Below are 27,924 nucleotides of genomic sequence, written 5' to 3'. Positions count from 1 at the left end.
AAGTGAACGTATGCATGTCACTCACGCTCCGTAGGCTGGTATGGGCGGAGGGGGTGGTGCGGCACGGAACGTGTTATACACAGCGCGACCCCTCCCTCTCAAATGGGCCCCTCTATAGGCAACTGCTGCTCCTGTGGTGGGATATGGAAATCCTGTGACTTAGACAAAAGCACAGACAAAAACAATTTTATAAATTGTGGCACAAATGTATTTTAATAAACAGCGTTCAACCAGGGTGAAAATACAAACTGCAATTAATCCACAAAATCACGATGGGAATTCAGAGGTGCTACTCCTTTTTCAACAACCATCCGCATTGTGTTTTTTTTTTTTCCATTGGCAGCAAAAGAGCCAATGAGCATGATGCTACTGCTGCCATGCTTAAGAGAGTTTGTCTCATATGGTCATAAAACTTCCTTTCAGGACCATCCATCCATCCATATTCACACTCAACACTCATTGGCAGAGGTGGCAATGCAGGTCTAGAAAGTAAAAACACTGCTACAGTTTGGCTTTAGCCCCAGGTGCTAGCTAGGGAGATAGCTAGCTAGCACAAGTGCTAGCACGGGTGCTACCTAGAGAGCTCCCTAGCTTGGTTACCTTCTAGGGAGCTAGCTAGCTAGCACAAGGAGATAAAGGCAAACTGTGGCAGGGGTTTTACTTTCTGGACTTAGATCTTCCACCTCTGCTCAAAATGGTCACACTATCAACTGTTTGCCAGTCAAGATGTTAGTCATACTACATACCTTTTGCAACGTATTTATGGATGTGATCATATTTTGTGATGGCTCTAGTTAAAAACAAGCCTGCTGTTGCATACTAACTAAAACAATGTAAGCTGCTTCACTATGCACTGTGCTCTTATAGCCTACAAAATGCTCTTTCTCTCTCTCTCTCTCTCCCCCCTTCAACCATCTGTCTCTTACTCTCTCAGTAGAGTGATGGAGAACCACAACAATCTGCTGTTTCTGCCTGGGCCTATTCTAACGAGAGCATTAATATGTCACGCAGCCAGCAAACACTCTGTTGGCGATAAAGATCAATTTCCTCCCTCCACCTTCTTTACCCCGCTCTCTTAATAGTGGACGTCCTTATATTAATTCTACTTTGTGTGTATGTGCATGTGCCAGAATATGACGATGAGCTATGGCTTGCGCATGCTACAGTGGCGCTGTAACAACCCATGAATCATTGCAGGGCTCTTGCATGTCATCCAACAGGCCCATAAAATAAAAAATGCGGAAAACAAGCATATACATATGAATTGAGAACAACAATTGGTGTATTTTGAGACTATAAAAATACAGTAAAATGTATCTTGTAATGTATATTCTGAAGTTGGCTCTGTGTTTTTATTGGTTTTATGACAGTGTGCCAAATTAATTGACTGAATTTTTGTTCGAAAATAACAAGAGATTGCCTTTTTGAAATGTAAATCGGGGTTGCTTTTCATTGTGGGAGCAATGTATGTTAACTTATTAATTAATTAACTGCTTTCATATATATTCAAGCGGATTCTTTATTCTAATTGTTTGGTAGAGAGCCATGAAATCGAACTATTACGCAATGTGGTACTGTTTTTTCAAAATGTCTACAGAAGTGGCAGCTTAAGTGCATTTGTGAGCAATACTGTGAAGATCTAGCACTTTTAGTTTCTCATGTCTTGTGAGACAAAAAGGGAGTCAGCAGACCATTCAGTCAAAAGCATAAAGGATGATTTGTAGTTCAGAATAAGATCAAATAGTTTTAAGATGACAAACGTCAAGCTCTAACCTTCAGGTACCATCCGCTTGCAATTTGCGGTACGATACGGATCAGTTGTATTGATATTCATATATTTGTTTACTGTCCTGAATTTAACCAAACCGAACTGCATTGCAGAAAGCTTCTGACTGTCTGTCTGTAACATCACACCCATTGGACTGGGATCTGTAAGATCCTCGACCAAATTTTGTGAAAACTAGGGGATTATTGTCAGGCGATTAAATTGTTTTTAAACGTAATTAATCACATGACTCCAGTAGTTGACTTACGATTAATCACAAATTTTGTATCTGTTGTAAATGTACAATAAAAGTTTTCAAGTTTTCATATCTTAAAAATGTCAACCTAATAGAAATATGGCTGCATCTTTTAGTCATTGATACTGTATTTTCATAATCATTCATGAAATTGAGTTAAAATTTAAAAAAAAAAATACTGTACTGTGAAAAAACGAGTGTGATATTGATTTGTATTAAGGTCATTTTTCTGCCACTAGATGGCATAATTGCATTTGTAAGATCTTGGTGACAGCTCAGTGCATTTTTCTTTTCATATTAAGAGCTATCTAATCTTTAACATGAAGTAACTTGTGGAATTCTGTGCATTTTTAAAATTGTAAAATTCATCTTGACCCCATTTTCCACAAATATATGCATTATCATAAAATTTATTACATGGACATGTCTGCCGTGTTGCAACTGGAATTACTCCAGTACAGGCTTTCCAAGTAAGGGGCAGTCATTAATCGCATGTTAAAAAAATTAATGGAGTTAAAGGAACTTTAAATTAACTCAAAATTAACACATTCATTTTCACTGAAAACAAAACAAAGCTGGAAACAGAACGTCATGCACCAAACATTTCTCCTTTCAGTGAATGAATTCACCAAACCACATGACATCACTTCAAATTAAATTATTATAAAGGTAACACTGTAAAAGTGACGGTTGGCTGGGCCAAGGCAAAGAAGATACAACAAAAAAGCCATCAAGTTCAACTTGCAAAATTTCCAGCCTGTGTTTAAAGCCTTAAGAGGCTTTCTTTGTTATTTTATTCATTTTGCATTTGAATTGATTTGTTGTGTTAAGGAGAGCATTACTGCCAAGCAACTGTCATAAACTAACACCAATTAAACTAAAATCTAAAACGGTCAATCAGTCAGCTTGAAATTTCCTTTATTTCCCTTCTGCCTATGTAGTTAGTGTACAGTATATTGCTTCCCAAACACACTCACATGCATGCCAATTTCCACTCCTAAACCTAAGATTATGAGCTCTATATTTAGCCCAAATCTGGCACGAGGCATGGTTAAATTCTGCTCAGGGGCAGGCCAAACTAGGTTTAGGTATTTTTCACAGGCGCTGATTTGCTGCCTTTTAAAATCAACTCACGAGAGGCGCACATTCCTTTACATTGCCCCAAACACACACCTTTTTAGAAATCATTTATTGATAAAATGTAACACGTCCTGGCTCCCTGGATGTTTTGGATTATATGTGTATGCTGAAGCGATACATTCAGTACAATGTGAGAATGTGTGTCTGCGTGCATGTGGAGGTCATCTGTCATTCTTCTGAATGGGATTTGCGCACAATAAACCTGTAGCCAAGCCTAGCAATGGAGATGGAGTGCACTGTCAGCTGGCTAGGATTTATGGAGGCCGATTCAGCTGATGGGTGCTGGGAAAACCCGCCTGATAAAGGGTGATTAATCGTCCTTACATCCTGCTTTACATCCCGCCCCAAACTAGATGAAATGCAGTCATAATTATTCCCGAAAACGTCCTGATCTCACGTACTTTTACTTCTACGTGGATGATCTTTAAGTCTAATTTTCATTTTTTTTTAAATGCAAAACTGGTTCAAACACCCTGGCTGTCTGAATTTTCTTTTAACACTGCTTTCGCAAACTTGAATGTGAATTAAATGCTTGCAGCAGTATGTCGTGACTCATAATCCTTTCACTCCTCGGGTGCCGTACACTGTTGAACATGTTTCAAAGTGCAAACTTTTATGCACAATTTTAATTAGGCAAATGGAAAGCAGGCTTCATTTAAACAACAGCAACCTGAAAGGTTTTCAATGCACTTTTATGAAATTAAGTCATGCAACAATAAACTAATAGCATCAATCTTTAGCCATCAGTATATTTAATGTTTCATATGCGAATGAAGACATACTGAATTTGTAAATGTAAAACTGGCCTCCAACGGTGAAAGGATGCTTCCATGTAACTTGTAACGATGGCCAGCTATTTAAGATGACGTTTTCACAAAGCTCACATTGTCAACAAAGTATTACATTCATGTTTAGATTTACATTGAAATGAGAAGAATTCTTCGTTAAATGGTTAATTTAGCAGTCCGGGTTGGACTTGATTCATCAAAAAGTGATGGCGATCAGGCAGCACGGTGGCTGACTGGTTAGCACGTCCGCCTCCCAGTGCAGAGGACGTGAGATCGAGTCCGGGCTTCGGCCTTCCTGGGTGGAGTTTGCATGTTCTCCCCGTGCTTGCGTGGGTTTTCACCGGGTACTCCGGTTTCCTCCCACATTCCAAAAAAACATGCATGGCAGGTTAATTGAACACTCCAAATTGTCCCTAGGTGTGAATGTGAGTATGGTTGTTTGTCTCTGTGTGCCCTGCGATTGGCTGGCAACCAGTTCAGGGTGTACCCCGCCTACTGCCCGATGCCAGCTGGGATAGGCTCCAGCACCCCCGCGACCCTTGTGAGGAAAAGCGGCCAAGAAAATGGATGGATGATGGTGATCATCTCTGTTTTGTCATTGACTACTTTTACATGCAGGCAATAAGCCTTTTAAAACGGAATACTGGTTCATATAAAGAATATCGGAATACCTCGAATCAACGGGTCATTGCTTTTCGTTGTGCGCATGCTCACAACCTCTTCTTCGGCTCCTTTTCCTCTTCTTCACTTATTTGCACTCGCAAGGAGTCTTGGTCTTTGTAGTAACGACTTGTACGCGCGGCGCCGTCCTACATGGGCCTCACATAAATACATTGATTTCTCTGCGGCGGTTTCACGTTATATTGTGCCTATATGGCGAAAATGCTACAGTTTGTGACACGCTAACTATTCATGTGAGACAGACAAGACATCACTCGTAATGCTTAAACAATGTTTATCTCTAGCCTGCAGTGTTCAACAATACACGTCTGTGAAGGAACATTAGATGATACACACATAGTTCCGCTTGATCTAAACGAAGTAAGTCCGTGCTTCTGGCGTGACAAGAACCGCACTTCTGGAGCGAGTAGGAAACTGACTACTTTACTTAGCGTATTAAGTGACATGAATATAATGTATTTTATTGACCGTTTAAAGTTAGAAGTGGAAATGACGTCTACTTCTGCCAAGATGGTGTTTCTCCTTGTTGAGGGTCTTTTGCCCAGATTTAGTTATAACTGTTTTAGTTTAGTCATAACTGTTTTAATTTCCTCAGTAGAGCTTGGTGAGTGTATTGAATGAGGTCTGGGATGTTTCCACATCAATGGGCCAGTGTCTGGGGTTGAAGTCAATGTGTATTGGATGATATGCTGTAAAAGTGTAAAAAGTCTTATCTACTTCCGGCTGTCGTCATGTATATTGAACTCAGGGCTGGGGGCTGTTTTCTGAGGGTTTTTCAAGATAGTATATAAGAATGCTGTGAGTCCGCTGTAACGACACACATGCGAGAGGACTGCAGCCATTTGTCTGTAAACTTGCTTGTGTCCGGAACATTCTGTAAAATAAATCCTTCGAAGGACCTGTTCACCGATCTCCAGTCTGTATTCAGAAAATCAACATTCTCTCTACCCGAACACCAACGAACACGCGGAAGACAAAGATAGTCTTCTAACATCCTTCACCCCCTTACATCGGGTTATTCCAAACGCCATGTATACGGGGGTTACTCTGTCAACTTGCGCATGTAAACTTGTTATTCCGATTGTTCCAGAAACCCAAATTCTGACCATAACCTAAATATTGCCTGCATGTAAACGTAGTCATTGTCATCATATGAACTTCTAAAGGACACAGACTATACTTATAAGGTTTTGGAAAACTTTGGGATAATTATTAATGGACAAAAATACGGAGACACTTCGCTATTACAGAAATTGTATTAGCGGTCCCATCTGTGAACAACTTACTGTTCTAACATTATTTTCTACATGATTCTCAAGTTTGTCTCAGAAAAGTATTCTTAAATTTTTTGTCTTTCAGTCCAAATAGCCTCAGGTCAAAGTTCTGTTCAGTGCGGTCAGGTTCTTCCACAGCAAAATAATTCAGGTAGACCTTGCTTTATGCCCCAGGATGCAGTTGTGGCGGAACAGCAAACGGCAAACAGTTGGAATAAGCCTGATTCATTAAGAGAAATGCCTCAAGACTAGGGATGGGCGAGTACCAAAACTAGGTATTGGGGGAATCGGGTCAATACCTGGCCTTATTTTGGTACAATCACAGTATTTTGTGTACGTTTTAACATCAGGAATTAGAAATGAGAAGGATAGAACATTGGCATTAATTTTCTTCAAAATTTTCTGTTTTTGTTTCCTAAGAGAAACTTTATGTACCAAAAGTACTAGTGGTATCGGTACTTGGTATCAGTATTGATAACTTCTCAATAGTTGAGTACTCATATACTGGTATTGGTCTGAAAAAAGAGGTATTGTACATCCCTAATTATATATTTTTATTAGGTATACCTGCTGTATACCAATATTAAGTGGCATGAGGCAATGGCATCCTGACTGACAGATATGATGGATAATGAGTGCTAATTTTACTGTAAGAAAGAAGATTAACGATTATTAAGTACTGTATTTCAACTGAAATGTATTTAACTTTTGTCTATATACAGTAGATGCCATTCATCATGGCCTATACTGCTGAAGTCAGCTGATAACTGTGATAAGCCCAGAGAAATTTTGGAATAGGTATATTGACTAAGCTCATAACATGGTTGAAGGATTTATCTCCCGCCTCTCTTCCCTTTTTAATTGTCATTTATTGGCAGTTGTAAATATAGATACAAATCCATCTGCAGTTAACTCATATTGGCTGATAATATCAGCATAAAAGGCTTGGTGGGTTTGATTGATGAGTAGAAGGAGGGGGTATAAAAAAGGAAATTGAAGAGGGCAGACAGACAAAGGCATGACTGGGTTTCTCCTTTTCTGATATGTCGTCTTCCCTCCTAAAATTCTGTCTATTCATTTTGCTCTTGCCCTGGGAGGGAAGGAAGCATATGGTGTCATTTAGGCTTGGCAAACTTTAGTGGTGCATTTAAGACCACTCGGCACATTAGCATCATATAAATTAGCAAGCCAGACTGGATATGTGTATGAGTCGGACACATGAATCCATAGAACACTCAATTTAGAGATCGTTTCAGTTTTAACACCCCCCTGAGCCAGCCACTGCCCCTACTTCAAGGCCACTGCTATTTTACCAGAGCTGGAAAAGTCAAGTCTCATCTCCATAAAATGCAACGAGAGCCAAGTCAAGAGCCACATAACATTCTCACATTAGCCACTTTATATACAGTCTAACCTCCAATGTCAAACAAAATCTGTTCCATGACTCAAGTTGATGTCTAAATGATAGTTTAGAAACAAACATATCCATAAATAAATAAATAAATAAAAAGTGCAATTTTGCATGCATTTTTTAACAGTAATCTACCTATTTGATAAAAATTATGAAGGTTTGAACATTGAGAATGTTTAAACAAGAGAAATGTGAGAACATGTAAATGCCTCGATGAGAAAAGTGTATAAACTTTGTGGTGAGGGGTTTTAGAGCCTTAAAACATTTATAATAAATGTAAATCATAAAGCTAACTACTTTGCGGATATATATATTTTTAACCTAACCCCAGAGGAAAACGAGGGAACCCTGTAATCTTAAAGAAAGATCTACATATCCCAATATGGCATTTTCCCCTTAAAATTGCATGAAAATAATGGCAATTTAATTTTTTTCCTTGTTCTAGTTTCTGATTGTTTAATGGACAGAAAATAATGGTATTGCCCCCATTGCAAATACCGATATGAAATAAATAAAATTAAATCAATAAAAAATAAAAAACAAATAAAAATAATTAACTAAAATAAATAAATAATAAATAATAATAATATTGGTGGCGGGCCACAATAAAATGTGCAGTGGGCTTCAAATAGCTCCCGGACTGGACTTAATACAGAAAAAAAAAATCTTATACTAATTGGGACTTCCTGTTTACAGTTTTAATGCACCAACATGGATCTTATATGAAGGGAATTCTTCCGGGGATGTCCTCATTATAGGAAATCATGCATTGTTGATGTCATAAAAAAAAAATCGTTAGTGCAATGAAATCCCTGTCTAACCAAGGGAATGGTAGAATTTTTTTTTACTGCACATGATTAGCAATATTGAAAATGGAAGGACCAGGAAAATCAAACCAGATTCAAATAAATTAAAGTTTGGTTGGATCCAGAAGATTTATTTTTTATTTTTTTAAACATCTACTGTATTCAAATCCCTGACCCTATGCCGCCTGACAAGTCTTTTTTTTTTTAATTGTATTTGTTACCCTTATACTTGAACAACAGATTGTTCCACGATGTGCTTGTCATTTGTGTGGAATTAGGTGACTAAATGAAAGATTACCCTGTTTGTATTGGGAGGAGGTCATCTCTTCATGCTCTGTTGCTTGTTTGGGTTGGCGGATTAAGGGATAGATGAACACTACTGGGACAGGGGCAGAAAAGTAGGCAGAAGGGAGGGAGTGGGGGAGAAATAAAAAAGATGGATGGCCTCTCTCTGTCAGAACAGTTATTTAGAGGGGTGCTGTAAACCTGTCTAGAAATGAACAGATTTCAGACTAATGAGCAAAAAGGAGTACAGTTATGACGAGCGAACAGTCTCAGCGCATGAAACCAAGCCGCTATTTCAAACTGCACTTACACAAATAAGTCGGTACAGCCACACATGCACCTCTATGGAAATCACTCAACTGCATTATACAGTCAGTCCAAGTCCAGTGCATATAGTCAGACATGGCCTTCATGCAACACAGATACAGATCAAAGTACATACAGTATATATAAATTATTATTATTTTTTTAATGCTCTTAAATAAAGTTAATTTCTCTTACCTGCATAAAATTCAGGACCATACACGGCTCCAACTACTGGATTTAGCTTCCAACCTGCCAAAAAAAACACACATACACAAACACAGTGAATATTTGTTCAACTCTTGACTCATGTTTTCATGTGAAGTTTTGCTTTTTCTTCCCATCCTTCATAGGATCCACATCTCTTGGATGGGTATTATTAACTCATTCACTCCCAGCCGTTTTCACTGAAGCAACCCTGTTTAATTCACTGAATTTTGACTAATTTTGCTCACAGAATATTGTGTTCTATTGCTATAAAAACATAGAACCTAGCAAAAGAAAGATTAAAGTCTATTCTTTCATCAGGAAAAAAAAGTATTCGATTAGCATTAGAATATAGCTAAGTTTCATCATTAATATTCACAAACCTGTTCAAAACACAGGGGAAAATAACTCTTTGCAACATGGCCCTGGTTGCTCTCTTATACTCTTCTGCCACCTGCTGGTCGTTTTTGTAATAACTACCATTGCTTCAAGCATTCTTTTCAGTTCAGAGGCTGCATCAAAGCCTTCTGTATGCCCTAGCATTAAAGCAACAACAACATGGAAACTGTATAAATATGTCTTTGGGATGGTAATATTTAAAATAGAACATAATTATATGTTTTTAGGAGCGAATAAGTTATTATTATTAAGTACATTAAACATAAATAAAGTCGAAATTTATTTTTATTTTGCTCCTCTTAGAGATTTCATAGAGAATAATAATATAAAACCAGAGGTCCACAATTGCATCCAAGTTACTAATATTAAAAATCAAATATACTGTATATGATTGTTAAAATGCAAAATACAAAGCACTGCATCAATAATATAAAAACAACAAAGTTTGATATTTCAAACTTATTGGACTAGAAAATGGATTGAGGATAGATTTAATGGATCAGTGCACATCTGAGTCTTTTTTTTTTTTTAAGATTAAATGTATAGTTAATATTACAGAGTGCTCACTGTACTCAAAGCACTTTAACACCCTAACCTCATTCATCTAGTCACACAATATGCAGTAGAGATCACTGCATGCTTGAGAAAAAAAAGAAAAAAAAAAAAAAGAAAAAACAGGCACCAGAATACAGCACTTCCGGGACAAGCGACTGACTGGCAATGTTGTGTTTGGAGTTGCGCTGCCAGATACGCACTAAAAGGATTAGCTTTGCTTTGATTTCCTTACTTTAAAAAAAAAATCTAAATTAATCAGTGGAACCTGTGAGCGAGGAAGATACATTTAGTGAATGTTGTAAACAGTTGTACATGGAAGAGGGGATTAACCCTAACCCAAATGTTTGAGTGTCAAAAGAGCCCATCTGCCGTTAATCCGAACAGAAAAGTCAATTAATTAGCCAGGCAGTGATCAGGTCTGAATTTCCAGCACATGTATATTTGAATCACTTCATCTGGTGAAATGTAAATTACAACCGACATTCCATCTGCCTTCAAAGCAATTTACCTCGCATAACTCTATCTTATTTTTGTGCGAAACTTCACACGTTCAAACTATGACGGTAGCAAAGAAGAAGAAGAAATAATACATTCAGACCTTGTATTCTCAATCACTCTGATCTTGTGACATAAAATAATTTGTTCACTAGTGGCAGATGTGGCAAATCCATGTCCAGAAAGTAACAACCCTGCCACGGGTGTGTGTACTCATCCGGCAGGTAAACGAGCCAACACGGTCACGAGGGAGCGTGGTTTCAAATCCACAATCTACGGACAGGGAGCGATGATCACTCTACCATCCGAGCCTGGAGTCTACTCCACGTTGCCTCATTTGCTTTAAGGCATGATTAATCAACTGCTTCCAGATGTGATTAATCAATTACTTAATTGGTTATTATGATTATCCCAAAGGATGATCCAGATCGACGGTGCAGATATGTGTCCAGAATGAGCAAACTGTAAATTCATCGTCTGCCATGGAACAGAAAGTAACATGCAAATCAGCTTGATAAACAAACATTGATATTATTATTATTATCAACATTATTATTATTAACATTGCTTTTTTCCTATATTGTTAACTGGTCTTAAGTGTCATTCTAGTATGGCATGGCTTTTTTTCCTGTCAGTTTTTCCTTCTTTCCATTTGCCATTAACTTCTGCCTGCACTTTACTATTTGTGTGATATTTCAAACTACATTCTCTATGACAAATATGGATTTAGCGTCCTTCATGACAAATATGCATTTCATTAGTTTAAAGTAAAAGTATGATGCATGCTCAGCTTTTGTTTCCCTTCTATTCAAAAAGTGAATTTACTCAGCAGGCTTGAGTTTCCCTCCCTTTTGATGAATAACCAAGAGGTCTGTTGCTTTGCGGTTGCAACCATTAAACATCACCTGGCACTAATTCAAAAAACAAATGCGCAAACACAGAAAGATACAAATAAAGGTTGCGTCTTACCGTTTGCGTAAGGGTTTGCCACTTTTTTGTTGGTCATTACTCTTGCTGTGGCATTATTGACCTGTCAGTGGGCAGGCGGGCAGAAGTTAGCATTAGGCAAAGCTGGACACAGAAAATGTACCCCACCCTAATCACATTCCATGCTGTATTTTCAAAGTCAGGCTACATGCAGTCAACAGTTAGATTTTCTATACATTCATTCACGTCAAAAGCAAAAAGACTTAACAGCTACACATAGATTGACAATGCATAAAAAAACGGAGATGACTGTATAGAAAACGTAATTATCAAACATATTAAAATATACAAGTGTTAAGAATCTTGCAGGACTAATTTTGCAACATAAACTAACCAAGATCAGCTCTTGAGAAACTCAGACCAGAAAACACAATATACACGTTCTTCTTTCAACAAACATACAGTAGTATAAAAATGTTGTGTTCCCCTCCTCATTTTAAGAAACTCGGGGCTTGCTGTTCTGTCTCGCTCTGTTGGTCGCAGGTTATAACTGTGAAGACAAATTCATTTTTTTTTTTGCATACAGGAAGTCCTTGAGTTAACGGCCGAGTTCCGTTCCTACCCTGGCCATGTAACCCGAATTCTGACCTGAGTCAGATTTCACCGTTAAAGTTGATCTTTACATAAAAATACTTTGTACAGTAATTTTAAAAAACATATTTGCGTGACCCAGAAGAGCCAATATATCATGGTTCTGCACGGACATTCATTGCTGACGGACGGCAGAGCGGAGCTAATTCAAACTTTTACATGGAAATGTGACGCGGCTGATGGCGAGCCGACCTGCTCGATGGACGTCCGTTTCCATTACTTTAAATGAGTGATTACTGTGGGAAAATAACGGAAAAGAAGATGCTAAGAATGAGGCACGGGTGCCGTAAAGTCGAAACGACGTAGGCCGCGTACGATGCAACTCGAGGACTCCCTGTACTTGGCCAATAAATTCGATTCTGAGCTGCCTATCAATGCCAAAAGATGGCCGCCGATCATTTCGGTTCATATTAGGCAAGGCTACAGCCTGACCAAAATGACGTCCCTCCTCTCAATTCAACAAAGGCCTCAAAGTGCTATAACAAATGGTGACAATGCAATATTTTGATATTAGACATGGCTTTGGTTTGAAAACAGGAAATAGGTGAGTCTTTATAACTGAGGATAGGTTCCCAAAATGAAACAAAATTTTCGAATGCCAACCATAAATACTCGAGGGTTGGCTTTACACTATGGCCTGATTGGCTAAAGGTTTAAACTGGCAAAAACTGGATTGCTCACACAAACACATGTGAAGGTTGGCTTGTTAACCAAGCACACCCCGTATTGCATCTTCCAAACAAAAACTTGCAATGCGGTTAGGGATTAATCTAGCATGCACATTGTGATTTTTCAAACCTAAAAAAGGGAATTGTAGGCGCTATTAAGGCATCTTTAAATACGCCATTGGAAACACAGGTAGTACTGTTGTGCGTAACTATGATGGTTATTGTGGCTTTAATAGGCAAAAGGAAAATGAGAGGCGATGGGACGAACGGACCATTTGTCCAGTTTGTAATGCCAGAAACAATCATCATCACAAGGCATCATCTAGTTAGCAATATAATTTCTAAGCTTCCAAACAATTTCAGAGCTGACTTGGAAGCAGTCACAAGAAGGAGTCATGTCATTTCACTTAACAAAAAAAAAAAAACAACCCTAGGTGCAAAACTGCAAAACTGGGTAGCGGAATTGGGGGTGAAAAAAAAACCCGATATCGGAACAATACTAACTATTAATATATGCAAAGAGAAAGATAGCATAGTAGGAATTAAGAGGATTTATTTTATTATTATTAGACCTTCCTCTTAACCTTATAACCATGGACATACTGTTGTACTTTGTAAGTCCTATTTCATTTTATGCAATTTTTTGGGGTTTCCAAAACTTGTAACTATTCCATCCTATAGTTTTATTTGCACACCTATACATTTATCTCATATCTTTTAAGAAAGCGGAGATCCTATAGCATAACAAACTTGATGTGTGAGATAAAAAACTGAGATCCATTTTGGATTGTGCACCCAACAATTAGTTAAAAACAGCTGTCAGACCTAACTCAACAACAACAAAAAAAGAGTTCTCCATTGGTATCAGAGCGATAAATTTCTTTTTTGTAACACAATAATACTTTTTTTTTTTTTTGCCTCTTCCACTAACACTTCCAATTCCATCACTTCAAACTACTTTGCACTAGGTTAAAACCATAAGCACCTAAAGTGCAGAATCTTCTTTTAAAACGTCATCTCCACCACTTTATGCTGTAAACCTGCAAAATGGACAGATCAATCAACGCACCCAGTATCTATTTTGATTGCATTTTAATCACTTGCAGAAATATATAGTGGACAATGACATCATGTAATATCACAGGTGTCGTTTGGGGTTTCACTGGTTTGGCTTCTTTAGCTTCAACCATGTCAGTTACAAATTCTGTTATATACACTTTCCCAGTGTTTCAAGATAATTAAATCAACAAAAACAAAAAATGTGATATCAATTTTGCACACAACTGACACAGTAATAAACTGAAAGGCCCTTTTGCCTGATATCTAACTACAGTTTGTTGATAAATAAATGAGATTCCTTTCTTTAAAACTCCCAAAAAAGAAATTGATGTTATTGCGTGCGCATGCACACACAAACACACATGCCACAATCCGTCATTGAGCAAAGTAGTAATTCATTGTTTGTGTCAAAACATGGGAAAACACTCAAACGTCGCCAAATCGCTATTTCTCTGTCTTTGTCACAAACACTTACAGATCAGATCAGGCTTCAGCATGCAGCGTTCAAGGTGCAGCAGGCAGGTGGAAGACACGAGATGAATGGAAGAGAGGGAAGGTATTGCAGGAAACTTCAGGCAGAAGGAAAAAGGAAAGACAGAAGTCAGGGGTGGGAGGAAGAGGGTACAAGAACGGGAAGGGAGAAGAGGGGTGGGGGCAGAAGGCAAAAACAGAAAGGAAAAAAGACAGGCACCTCTATTTTGCGTCCCTCTACGATTGTACCATTTAGTTTCTCCCGTGCACGATCAGCATCTGCGGTTGTTTCAAATGTTACAAACCCAAAGCCCTGCAGTCGCCGGGAAGTGAGTTTCAAATATGAGATGAAGGACGTGAGGAAAAAAAGAAAAGAAGAGAGGAAAAAGACAAAGAGATGAGAGGCCTGGAGGTTAGGAAATTGAACTGGAGGCAAGGAAGTCTGGAAAGCAGGACATTACACACACACATCTATGATACTAACGTATGAAAATAAACAGCATCACTTCATGTGTGACAGTTTACAATCTCAGTCCCGGCTTTTCATTCCCCACTGCAAATACATATAATTCAACAAAAGAGTGAGCACACCCTGAAGCAGTACAGTTTGGTACGTATATGTGGATGACTGTGTGCGTACGGTCCCGTGTGCGCTCCACTGCTGGTCACACAAGCGGATAGATGTCATACAATTACACTCGCAACCACACTCGTCAACCGTGAGTGACTCAGCCTCAGGGTGCCGCTCAATCACGAGACCTAAAAGTGTTTCAAACTGGGAGCAGAAGTGAAGAAGACACCGTGCGTCTGTTACATTCAGAATAGATATACACTTATTGGTCATTTAATGTGACTGCAGAAATGAACAAGATTATAACAAGATATGTTCTATTCTGGCTTTTTCCTTATTTAGACTAAACGAAGCTCTTGTACTAGATCGGAAGTATCGAGCAATAACATAATGTGTGTAAATTCCCGTTTGTCAAAAATTGATTTTCTCCTCCATCTTTGACAGTGTCTTTCCAGACATTTTCATCACAGGAAAATTTATTTTTCACTATAGTTCACTATATATATATATATATATATATATATATATATATATATATATATATATATATTTTTTAAATTCAGCCAGTTAATTTATTTATCTTTATTTAGAGCAGGTTGGTTAGTTACACTAAAATCATTACCGGCCCATTAGCTCGGTAGGATAAACGTTCGACCCGGGTTTGATTCCCATTACTCATTTTCGCTATTTAACGCATATCACAAAACACGGCCGATAGAGGTCGCTAAACTACAATATTTAACACTTGGTCCTATTTTGGGCGCATGGTAAAGACTACCATTATGGTCGTTATTGTTGGAGGACTTGTTGGCTATTTCTTTAACTCTCCAATTAAAGACAATTTGAGACGTATCTCGATATATTACAAAATGGAGCGATTCGGTTCAATTCAATGTACTCACATCTTTTAAAAAAACAAAAAAACAATGTAGTGGTTCAAAAGCGTTTTTGTTACACCCCTATATATATATATATATACAATCAAATGCCTATGATTTTTTTTCACTCTTGTTCAGAAGTGCATCCTTACAAATTAGTATCGACTGAATGTGTTTTTTTATTGAAAATATCTTTTACGGCTCTTTTTCCATTATTGCTGCGACTAATTTATACAAATCTGATAGTGATCACTTCTATTTCTGATCTCTGGCACACTGCTTTAAGCCAACTCTGCTTTAAGGTGCCGCAACACTGTGTGCATGTTACGTCTACCTGTTCTCTGCAATTACCCTCCCTCTCTGCTCACCTTTACATGTCATCACTTGATTATACGACACAATTAAATTGTCAAAAAAATAGTGCATAATATGTCTTTGTTAAGAAAAAACTGTTGGCCAATGTGGTCCATTGGCGTATTCTTGTGTGTTGGCTAATACGTTTGTCAGACTCCCACGTTCCATGACATTGACGGCTGGTGAGGCTGAATTTGTTTATTCGATAGGCTCCATCTTTGTGCTTCCTACCCACAATTTGCGGTTATCTCCCGCTGCTATAGGTCGGGAAGCTAACTAGGCAAGACAGTGCGTGTTTGCATACTGTGAGCAGCCTGATGTCAGCATTAAGATAAGAGGCGACGGTTGAGCGTAGGTCTCAATGTATGGCAGGCAGGAAACGTGAAAAAGCTGCCTGAAGGCAATTGGAACTGATAAGTTTGTAATTACCCTTAGACAGAGTGAAAGAAAAAGCTGTGAAGCGGGGGAGGAATTGTGTGAGAGTAAACGCAGACAGGGGATACTGACTAAAGTGAGAGGCAATACAAAAAAAATATACTGTATTCGGTGCACCTTTGTGTTTTTTTTACCTTGGAGCCTCGCTCGTTAAAGATAATCTCCACATCCAAAATCTTGCCGAATTGCTGTTGAAGAAAAGAAGAGACACAATGGAGAGGAGAGGGATAAAACAGGAAGAGATCATTAGAATGCGGGCAGCAATCTTGCAAACAAAATACAAAATTAAAATCCAAAAACCCAGCGTAGCTTTATGCTGAAACTTCTCTTCATTAAATTGTCTAGTATGCAAGTCAAGTATTCAATTTTCTAAATTATCAAACTCCTCTTGACCTGACAATTAGATTATTAAAACACCCATTTACGCTCAATGCCATTTAATGCTGTGTTTGCTCTGTTGTGGTGATAAAGACGGGTGTATATGGGCATGTGTGTGTATTGGCGCGAAGGGCTATATGCTGTTAATGAACATTACCAAAGCAGATGCTATAGCTGTGCAATGTATTGGCACACACCACTGATCTTAATGATGCCCATCATCTTATGTTTTTTTTTCCTCGATAAAACACAATTAGAGTACAAGTGTCTGAAATTTTCACTTAGAGAAGAAAACGATTTCTGTTGGAATTATCCTGCATGGGCTTACATTAATGCCGTTGTACAGTCATATAATTGTTGGGAATGCTTTTTAGCATTCCCACATATGTTATTGGGATTCTTTATTCTTACTTATAGCATTTTATTCTCCCCACTTTTTTGCCATGCAATAGCTCCCACCGAATACATCCAATTTACACCGTTCAAATTTCAACTTGCTTCAAAAATTCCCGCCTACCGGGGAAAATATCGCCTGATTCCACGTTACTTAAAGTTCTCACATAATTTAATGTTAAATATCAAGTTTTCCCAATTCATTATCAATGGGACCACATTTTAGTACATTCGATGGTTCAATATAAACTGACTATCATATCAGGAAATGGATTATAATTTCACGGAAATGATTTAAGGTCATGCATTCAAATCTCAGCATTCAGCTTTTCAGCATCCCACGCCATTTCTGCAGAAATTGCACTTTGTCTACTTACAGTAGATAGCGGTATAGAAAAAAAACAAGGCCTTATATATAAAACTACCAAATGATGGACAGTAGCGGAGGAACTGACATTTCACATGGATACAGTATTCTTACACCTGATGATATTTTTTCATATTAACTGCTTAATCTGAATTCAAACACCAACATCATCTGCCTTTAGAAAGGAACATTTCATTCTTGCATTCACTGTCAATCATCTAATCAATTAATTATTTTCATACCACAGAGAATGTCATTATTTATCAAACCATACACAGTCATAGTTTCATGAAATCAAATGCACATATATCCAGAACCTTGCTCAACACATATAATGGAAGGAGCAAACCCAAGTAAAAAGCAGCGTTGGAAGAATGAAGAAATGTGGATGTCATTGTGTTTTTTTTTTCTATATGGTGTAAAATATTGAGCCATTGCTCGCAAAATAAGAAGTCAGATGTCAGTGACAACGGATCACTTTGATTGGCTTTTCGCTAGCGAATCAGTGCAGGGGATCGAAGTAGACTACGAGAAAGTACACAAAAGCAAAGCAACAGCAGAGTAAATGACATTATCGAGTAAAGTAATCTCAGCAAAATCCTGCTTTTTATGTTTTCACCTTGACTTAAAAGGGAAGTCACCCTTAAACAATTCTTGACAATGATATGTTATATGTGACCTCACTAGTCACACCTCACACCTATTTTCTGAAGATGAGCTGTAATTGGTTGTTGTCAGGTCTCAGGTAACAACCTCAGAAAATAGGTGAGCTGTGATTGGTCGTTGCCTGAGGCCTGAGCAACTGTGATGTCTTCTTCAGTCGACAGCAAATGACAAAATGGCCACCCCCTGAGATGGATAAAAATGGCTGGATTTTGCTGCTTAACTCATTTTCCACTAACACAATATTAACCAGAATATTGTATTTAGACTATTTGGGCTGCAATAGAACATAGGCTATAATTGTCAAGTCATTTTTGGGGGCTTGACTTCCTATTTAAATCTGCTTGTATTATGAGCGTGTTGAGCACGGTTCTGGATTATGCGCACATTTTAATTCATGAAACCCTGACTGTGGATGGTATGATCAAGAATGAAACGCACATACACACGTTCATTGCTACTTCTCACTGAGGTGAGGTGTCATCATGGACAACCCTTATACAAAATTCTGTAGCCTGGGAAACATTTTCTACTAGTTGCTAAAATGATTTTGTCATGATAAACCCAAAACAAACAAACAACAACCAAAATTAGAGAGGAAATCTGTTACAAAATTGCTCCTAATGGAAAGAGAGTCATACACTATCCACAAATTAACCTATTGATGTTGATCACTAACCTTGCCAGGCAGTATGGTAATATTCAGCCTTGCATTCTGCATAACTAGACCTTGAATCACAGTTTATTTCAATAAATAAATAAAGATGGTGCAGACAACAGAGCAAAGGCAAGGTCATGGAACCAGCCCTGAAAATTAGGGTGAATATCAACTATTTCATATGCAACATTTATATATATAGAAAATCAACATGCTATTTTATTTGATTTTATTCTGGTCAAACGTATACTTACACTGACATGAAACAATATTTGGAATCATTCAGTCAGTTGTAGCGTTGTGTATGTGTGTGGCACACATTCCGATATTTGTCTGGGACTAGCCCCAGTGAGAGGCCTATCTACAGACCACTGAACAAGCAATTTTGTTCAGCTAGCATGGTTTTTTCTCTGCTCAAACAAGCTGGGCTTTACTTCCTCCCAGCGGAAGGTTGCATTTGGAGTGTGTACATGTGTTGCACAACCTTGGTGATTCATGTTGCTTAATTTAGTGTAAAATAGAAGCTGCCACATTCCAACAGTTTGTAAATCATTTGGGGTTACTGTATGTGTTCTTGGAATTGTTTTTTTCTAAAGGAACGGGTATTGGCGGACATGCTGTGGCCACACTGCGCCTGAAGTTATATTTCACCAAGAAAACAGCAATTTTGCCAGTTTTACAAAGCCGGTATATTAGGGAGCTAGTTTTGTATTACAGAGCTTTTTGTATAAAATCCTAATAAATCCTCACGAGAACAGTCTTTTTTGCCCTAAAAATTACGTTTAAGTTACACTACCGTACTTGGTTTAAGTTGCACAATTCAGATTTCGTCACACGGCCCAGTTTAGATATGCCCAATGGCAGTGTAAACATGTAAACAGATGCTCAGATCTAACGTCAAGTACTTTTTAACATTTGTAATATGCAATAATGAATGAGTGAAGAATTGTTTTTCTTTTTTACATAATCAACAGTTTTTTTTAATCCCTTAAATTTACGTTGTGTATTGGAAAACGACCCTGTATTTTCGCGTGTAGTAGCACAACTAAATTGATGGGGGTAGAAAAAGCAAAAAAAATTCTTAAGAAACGATCCATCTGTTATGTAATTTGAAAACATTTATTGTGCGGACCTCAAAATAAATACAAACTAAAAACTCTATCACAAAAACAAACATAACTTTACTGATATTTCTGTTTCTGTTTTAGCGAGTATTTTTTTTTCTAGAGTCCAGACACTTATTAATGTGCTGATTACTTGATGTTGTGCTATTATTTTGCTGTTCAAAGTTGGATATTCTCCAATGAAATGCCGTTCCAGCCAGATGCCTGTGAAAAGTGTACTCATCAGTCATCCAAGCACTTAATTCTGCAGTTGATGTTCTAGCTGTGTCACTAATAGGTTAGCTTGGCAAGGCTAGCATGGCTTCTCCATCTTTCCACCTCATACCTTTGTGAGAATGATACTTATCATAACACAAGTGTAGCATATTTGCCTCTATGTAAGTGATGATTGCTGACTTAATTAAGGAGAAACTCCGCAACGTGTTTAGCCGCAGCAGTAGCCAGCCTGAACAGGTTGCTAGCTAGCTGGTGTAGCGTAAGACGTAAGAAGCACCAAGCTACCCAAGCCTCGACTCAACTGCTGCATTTCTCCACTTTAACATGCGTGCGTTTTTGAGAAAGCTACTGTAAGTGATGTGTGTGATAAACATGAGATGTCATCCAGCATCATGAAATGCTTTAATGTGAAGTCTTTCGATTACAGTGAGGTCTTACGGATTTACCATTACCCAAACTGTAGCAGTCTCAGTGCTAACATTTGTTTCAAGAAATGATGTGGAGGACCAACGAGCTGGTTTATTGTTGGCATGGCTTTGCAGGTTTGTCTTTGCCAATTCCATTTCCTTTTTTAAAAACTGTTATTCAACAGATTTTAAATAAGTATATCAATGAAGTATAACACTGTATTACAGCTGCAACAATGAGCCATTGTAGTGTTTCAAACAAGAATAAAATGACTAGTGATAGAGAAATATTAAAAAAAAAAAAGTGGGTAAAATACTCACATTCATGTGCTTTTAGTTGTACTTAACAAAAGAATGTCTGCTATTTAATAAATAATCTCGACAGAGGCGTATGACACTTGAGTGAACATCATCTTGAGTTTGTCAGCTGAACAGCAGGTTTCCCAATTGTAATTTATATATATGTCAACCACATTTAAGTGCAATGCTGCATTGTTGAGCTATACTTCTCCATCAATGTCCTCAAGTTATCGTTGCTTAGACGTTGGTGCCAGATGGGGTTACTGAAGCACTGCAACACAACTAGAAGGCATTTATCTGGATCTTAAAGCTGTCTGCTTTTGTTTATAGTACGACCTTTTCTTCTATTTTGAAAATCATATATCTTACATTAAAATCAAATATTCATTTTCATTATTTCTCCTGGGTATACTTGCAAAACAAAACAAAACAAAAAACAATTGAGAAGCACTGCTTTCCACATAAGTCCCATGGTCCATAGTTGTGAGTATTGTTTGTGTATTTGTGCCCTGCGATTGGCTAACTACCAGTCCAGAGTGTACCCGCCCAAAGTCAGCTAATCAAGACATTAGGGTCTTCAGGCATACAGTATCTGAACTGGCCCACATCGTAGAAAACTAAATATGAAGCAGTAATGGTTTTATTTACATTGGCATAAATGTTAAGGCAATATCATGCTGTCGAGAATTTCTGCAGTTGTGCAAACTATTCAGTAAGTTACTAAAACTAAAATAAAGAGTGGAAAGTAGAAATAATGGAAAAAGTTAAGGGAGCTGTAGCTAACAGGCTGCCTATTCACAGGCACAAAACAACAATTCTCTGCTATAAAATGTCAAGGCTAAATACTGCAAATAGTGCAAAACGGTTAGCATGATGCATTCAGTTAATTGGTTTGTTTGAAAGGATGTTTGCGTTTTCTTTTCTGTATTACGTATGGAGCCGGAATGAATGTCCATTCATTTAAAACAAATACTAAATGGTAAAAACATGTGCAAAAGCACAAATAAAGAAGAAAGTTAGCGGAGTTGTTGTAACAAGCTGCCAACTCACAGTGCCACTTTGAAGTCTCCTTCTCCAAATAGTAGTTTTGCGATGACCCTCGGAACCATGTAAGGATGTGCAAACCCTTTCCTGAACACTAATATAAAATCTAAACTTTTATGACACTTCTTTTTCCCAGCTTGTCTCTATTTGTAGTTGCTGTTTTGGATAAGCTTTCTCCAAATAGTCCTGCTCTGAGCACTTATTTTTTCAACTTCATTATTTGTCCTTTTGTTTAGCGCTCACTTCCAAATACATTTTGGCATCGACTTTTCAGATGGATGCCCTTCCTGACTCCAACTTCTCCGATTTATCCGGGCTTGGGACCAGCACAGACTTGGGCTAGCTTGCCCCCTAAGGGATGAGGTTCCAAGCTTTTATGACACTGGTAGGTCAGAAATAACCAAGAACTGAAAGCTGATGCAACATCAGTGTCACTGTTTACAGTCAGGATAGTTTCACATCACCATGAACTGAGAGGCTGTTACTGCTCCAACACAAAGACCTTCAAGCTTTGCTGGAGTTTGCAAAGTTTTCTGAAGGAAAGTTTTATGGTCGGATAAGAAACGATTGTGCTCTTGGCCACAATAACCAGTACAAACTGTCAGGTGTGGTGGTAGCGTCATGCTGCTGGGCTTTTTTTTGCTGGAGCAGCTACAGTATATTGTTCGACATTAATGTGAATGGAACAATAAAGAGCTACCTTGGAAACCATCAGTTAGAAAACACTGCTGTAATTTGACACCCGGCAGGCTTACATTAAAGTGTTGGGATGGCCATCCTGGTTTCCTGACCCCCAAAAATGCAAACTGTACTTAAAAGTAAGGCTAGTGAAAGAAAAACAACAAACTGTAACAATGTGAGTACGGAAAACATACGGTACTTTTTAATAGCTTGTATGTAGCTTGTATACACATCCCCCATGATGACAATTTATACAGCTTGCCTAAATATGCAAAGAAACTAATTACAACTAATTTAGGAGCAATATTTCTCTTTATAATGCCTCATGAATTAAGATATTTCAGGTTCAGACACAAAAATGTTTTCCTCCACTTTCGGCTACCTCTGTCAAGGTCTGATGTGTGAACATAGCACATTAATGATTGAATTGAATGCCATGAATGATGCCAGATCCTCAAGTAAACACTGTTTTAAGAACTGTAATTTTATTTCAGATTACTCTTGCTTTGGGTCTGAAATGGAGATCAGCTCAGGGCAGGTAGTGGGATACAGGGCTATTAACCATCCAAAATCATGAAAAATCACATACTGTTTGCCTTATCACCTTTAATTTGTATTCAAAATAAATAATTAAATAAATAAAAATGCTAAAATAACTATATTACATAATTGCCTGGATTTTTGGTTTTAGCGTGTTTAACTTTATTTACTCCCAGCCATTTTTACTGAAGCAATTCCCTTCGCTCCCGGCTGTTTTACTAGATTTTGACAGATTTTGCAAAGCCCACAGAATATTCTGTTCTTTTGCTATAAAAACATGGAACCTACCAAAAGAAAGATTAGAGTCTCTTCTTTCATCAGGAAAAAAACATATATTTCAGTTTCCTTTTTGCAGCAATTAGCATTAGAATATAGCTAAGTTTCATCATTATTCACAAATCTGTTTAAAACACTGGGATAAAAAGCCTTTTTGCAACGTGGCCCTGGTTGATCTCTTATAAACTGCTGCCACCTGCTGGCTGTTTTTGTAATAACTACCATTGCTTTAAGCTTTCTCTTCAGATCAAAGGCTGCATCAAAGCCTTCAGTATGCTCTAGCAAAAAAAAAACATGGTAATATTTAAAATAAAACACATTTATACTTTTCTGGGAGCAAATGAGTCAATGAAGCCGGAAAATGTCAAAGCGGCCCTTGATTCCTTTGATATTTCTGTATGTGACCCTTGAAGGAAAAGGTTTGGACACCCCTGCATTAGGTGATGATTGCAAGGAAAACGAAGAAACCGCATCAGACCCTAGATTTAGTGTATGGCTGGCATCTGCCTCTCTCCCTATTGGTTATGTAGAGAGAGAGAAAGAGGGAGAGGGAGAAAGAGGGAGGGAGGGAGAGAGAGAGAGAGAGACCAAAAAAAAGTTGTTCTAAATCCTTCTTGAGCCCAGCGGTTTCCCCTTTAGTGGTTCTTACCAAAGCTGCCCATTCCAAAATAGAAGACAATTTGAATCAATTAAGGTGACACTCATTTCATTCCGTGCACTAATCTGTTGCAACAAGTGACTCTGCTTCCTCCTCAAACCAAAAACACTAGTTGACGTCACACTCTAAACGTCATCGTGGAGTAGGAAATTTGACAAGTGGACTAGTCGACTCGACTCGTGTTTACAAACCCTAGTGTTGCATTATTACTTTTTAGTAGGTCTTTTTTACTGTTCAAATTATGTGAATAAAAACAAAATATTCCAAATTAATGTCTGCAACAAGTTATCGACGCTCATAAAGTTTCACCTGCATTGATTTGATGATACATAAAGCAATAATATCTATCACTAACCACACAACAATTCCAAATCGACTCACACAGTTTGCACTTGGGGGTTCAGGCCTTAACGTCTTCAATCATTGCCAAAGCTATTTTGCATGAATCCAATGATATGTTGATGTAAAATTGCCAATTTTGTATTATAATTACACCTCGCTTCCTCAGATGCAGAGAAGGCGAGAATGGAGCCTTGTGGAATAATTGGGAAGGCAAATGAGAGGGAAGCTATGAACAGGACACATTAAAAAGAATTCCCGTGCTGAGAATGCCGGGTTACCTGGAATGCTGGAAGGCTCCTGAACAGGTGATTAGGCAGGTGTAGGTATCATTAAAACGCTATTACCACGGTACCCGACCCCACACGCACACACACACAGTATATAGGCAGTGAATGTGTGTTGAGTATCTAATGACTCATTTAGGACTCCTACCTCTGGGATTGTGACAGTAAGGACCGTCTTGCGGTTGGCTCACTAAGTGCCTGTTTATTAATTAAACACTGCCAATACTCAAGGGACAGCAGTCCTGCAACTCAACTTGTCAGGTTTCACCCAGGCAAAAATGCACAGCAGCCCAACGCGGTTACAAACGTACTGTAAATTACTCCAACTTAAGAATTGCTACAAATGATGATATGGTAAAAAGTCGAATTAATGGAGTCATAGTTTTAATGCCAATAATCAGTCTGCAATTAAGATCATCTTTGCTAACCCTATAATAGCCTCCCACTTGTTTTTATGTAATCATGAATTAAGCTTGCTTAATGATAAAAATCTATTTCTGTTATATAAAAATAACTTTGGATTTTTCTGAGTTTAACTGCTTTCGGAGGTTATGTTTACTTTATTGTCCACTATATACTGTATAGAGGTCTTGGGATTCGCCTTTGATTGAACTTCTTTATATGGCTTAGTTTAATGCCCTCATAATGCTTTTCTATTACAACTTTGGCTGAGATGACTCAGAATTCCATTTGCCGTAATGCTCAGTTATTGCCTTTGTTTGCATCGTGGTGGTTGTCTAGTGGAACTGTAATAGATTTGTGTCTGCTGCTCACACATCCCAATTTAAGTGAAGGGAAGTTCCTCAGTTCTTGTGAAATCTATGGTAGTGAGAGGTAAACCCAGACACATTTTACAGTAATTGCTTCTGCCTTCAGCTCAGGAAAAATAACACATTCAGGAACAATTCAATGGCCGTTTTTCCACTGCACAGTACTGACTTGTCTTGGTTCAGCTCAACTGTACATTTAGAGCAGATATACATTTTACATTTCAATTTATTATGATTAAAAATGTAATTAATTGACAGCCCCAACATTAATAAACAGAAATAATTCAAAAGAAATGTATTGTATTACGAAAATCAGTTATTTTTGAAGTTCCATAATTTCTTAGGAATATAAAGCAGTTATCACTAAATTTAATTGGGCAAATCTGTCATTACAATACAACTGTTAAAGGAGACATACAGTATTACACATGTATTATTATTATTTTATTTTTTTACATTTAAACAGTTAACGCATTCACTGCCAGCCCAGTATGGATGGATGTTTGACGTCTGTAGCTGTCAATGGCAGTGAATGTTGCTTTTCAGAAAGAAAGCCTGGTCAGGCTGTTTAAGGGGTGGATTGGACACTGAGAATTTCTGGAGTTTCCTACAGTTATACTACACTATAAAAAATACCGCCATAATTCAAAAATTTAATAGAAAAAATCACTTAGGACCGCCCCCTCATTTGAATAACATTTCATGATGCATTTCATGCTGCAGACGCTGTCAGCCTGAAATAAATAAATAGAAGAGCAGAGCGTTTTTATTTATTGATTGACATTTAATTCTATTTATATATTTATTTTTTACATTTAAATTATTAATTTTAAATTGTTGTTTTTAATTTCCATTTCCATTTATTTTATATATTTAATTTTTGAATTATATTTTTAAACCGTATTTATTTATTTATTAATTAATGGTATTTTTGGTCCTCCATTTTGATATGTGGGTAGTTAATCCAGATAAACAACTAATTGTACATAAGCAATTAAAAATATATATTTTTTTATGTGTCCAATTTGTCCGTCCATCCGTCCATCCATCCATCCATCCATACATCCATCCATCCATCCATCCATACATCCAAGATCAGTTTGATGAAAACAAAGTATTTTTTTAAATGTATAAATTTGATCCTCTGCATCAAAGACTTTTTTATTTTTTAACAGTGGTCTATTGTTTAGTGGCAAAATGCCTCCCAGCAAAGATTTTACTGGTAATTTGAATCCTTCCGTTCCCTAAGTGTTTGTGATCCTGTATTCAACAGGACTGTCTGTCTCTTTTTATTCTCCTTTACCATTCTACCGTTCCTTTCGCCCAGTCTGATGCCATCATTGGTTAATTGTGGTGCAGTGTTCAGTGCCTGGGAGAATCCACTAAGTGACTGGAGACTGCTGGGAGAAAATATAGAGTCCCAGCACTGCTCACGAATACACAAATCCAAACACACACAGACACTCACTCCAGCACCCCTAGCTGGTGCTGTCACCCTGTATACACCTAATGAGGATAAACTCCCTTTTAACCTCGCTGAAGAATCCCATTAATTGTGTCTCTACTGACGGGCCCTTCTCCTAACATCAAGAGCTCTGAGGCCTGGGAAGTGCTGGTGGAACCCACAAGAGCAGATGTTTCAGTCCATTTGTGTAACAGGAAGGTGGGTGTGGGACTAAGAGACACATAACTCCGACCTCCTATTAAATATTCATACTCATGCTGGGTTCGGTTGGTACAATAATATGCATGTTTGAGTTATATGGATGCAGAAAACAGCGGTAAAGACTTGCTTGCTATATTCAAGCAGCCCCATAAAGGCCCTGAGCGCGCACATATATGCATTAATACCACACACTGAGTGACGTGGCCGAAAGCGATTGAACTGTCCAAGTTGGCGAGACACAATATGGCGTATTTAATTCATTCACTCTCAGCCATTTTCACTGAAGCAACCCCCTTCACTCCCGGCTGTTTTACTGTTTTTTGACTGATATTGCAAAGCCCACAGAATATTGAGTTCTATTGCTATAAAAACATGGAACCTACCAAAAGAAAGATTAGAGTCTCTTCTTTCACCAGGAACAAAAAGTGCATTTCCATCTGTTTCCGTTTTGCTGCAATTAGCATTAGAATATAGCTAAGTTTTATCAATATTCACAAACCGTATACAACAGTGGGGGAAAGAGCTTTTTGCAACATGGCCCTGGTTGATCTCTTACATTCTGCTGCTGTCTGCTGGCCGTTTTTGTAATAACTACCATTGCCATTCTCTAGCACCCCCCCCCTCCCCCAATAAAAAAAAAACATATAAATATGTCTTTGGGAGCATGGTCATATTTGAACTAGAATGTATTTATATTTATTTATTTTTGGGAGCAAATGAGTTAATGTCAAAGGATTCCTATCGCCAAAAGATCTGAAAAAATACATCCAACAGTACA

At 37.9% G+C, this 27,924-nt stretch overlaps 1 protein-coding gene across 5 annotated transcripts in view; it reads right to left on the bottom strand.

Annotated features, from left to right (window-relative positions):
• Positions 1-27,924, bottom strand: part of rbfox3a (RNA binding fox-1 homolog 3a) — a 245,591-nt gene that overhangs the window by 33,075 nt on the left and 184,592 nt on the right. For all 5 annotated transcript variants that reach the window (XM_077550723.1, XM_077550719.1, XM_077550720.1 and 2 more), the window contains 5 exons: positions 16,514-16,567; positions 14,362-14,454; positions 11,335-11,395; positions 8,908-8,961; positions 26-158 (listed from right to left, as the gene is read on the bottom strand). In XM_077550723.1, coding sequence (XP_077406849.1) covers positions 26-158; positions 8,908-8,961; positions 11,335-11,395; positions 14,362-14,454; positions 16,514-16,567 — 395 coding nt within the window. The remainder of the gene's footprint in view (positions 1-25; positions 159-8,907; positions 8,962-11,334; positions 11,396-14,361; positions 14,455-16,513; positions 16,568-27,924) is intronic.

Source organism: Vanacampus margaritifer, chromosome 18, assembly GCF_051991255.1.
Source record: "Vanacampus margaritifer isolate UIUO_Vmar chromosome 18, RoL_Vmar_1.0, whole genome shotgun sequence".
NCBI classification, from domain to species: Eukaryota; Metazoa; Chordata; class Actinopteri; order Syngnathiformes; family Syngnathidae; genus Vanacampus; species Vanacampus margaritifer.
The sequence above is the reverse complement of the archived record's forward strand: the minus strand, read 5'-3'. Positions and strand labels throughout refer to the sequence as shown.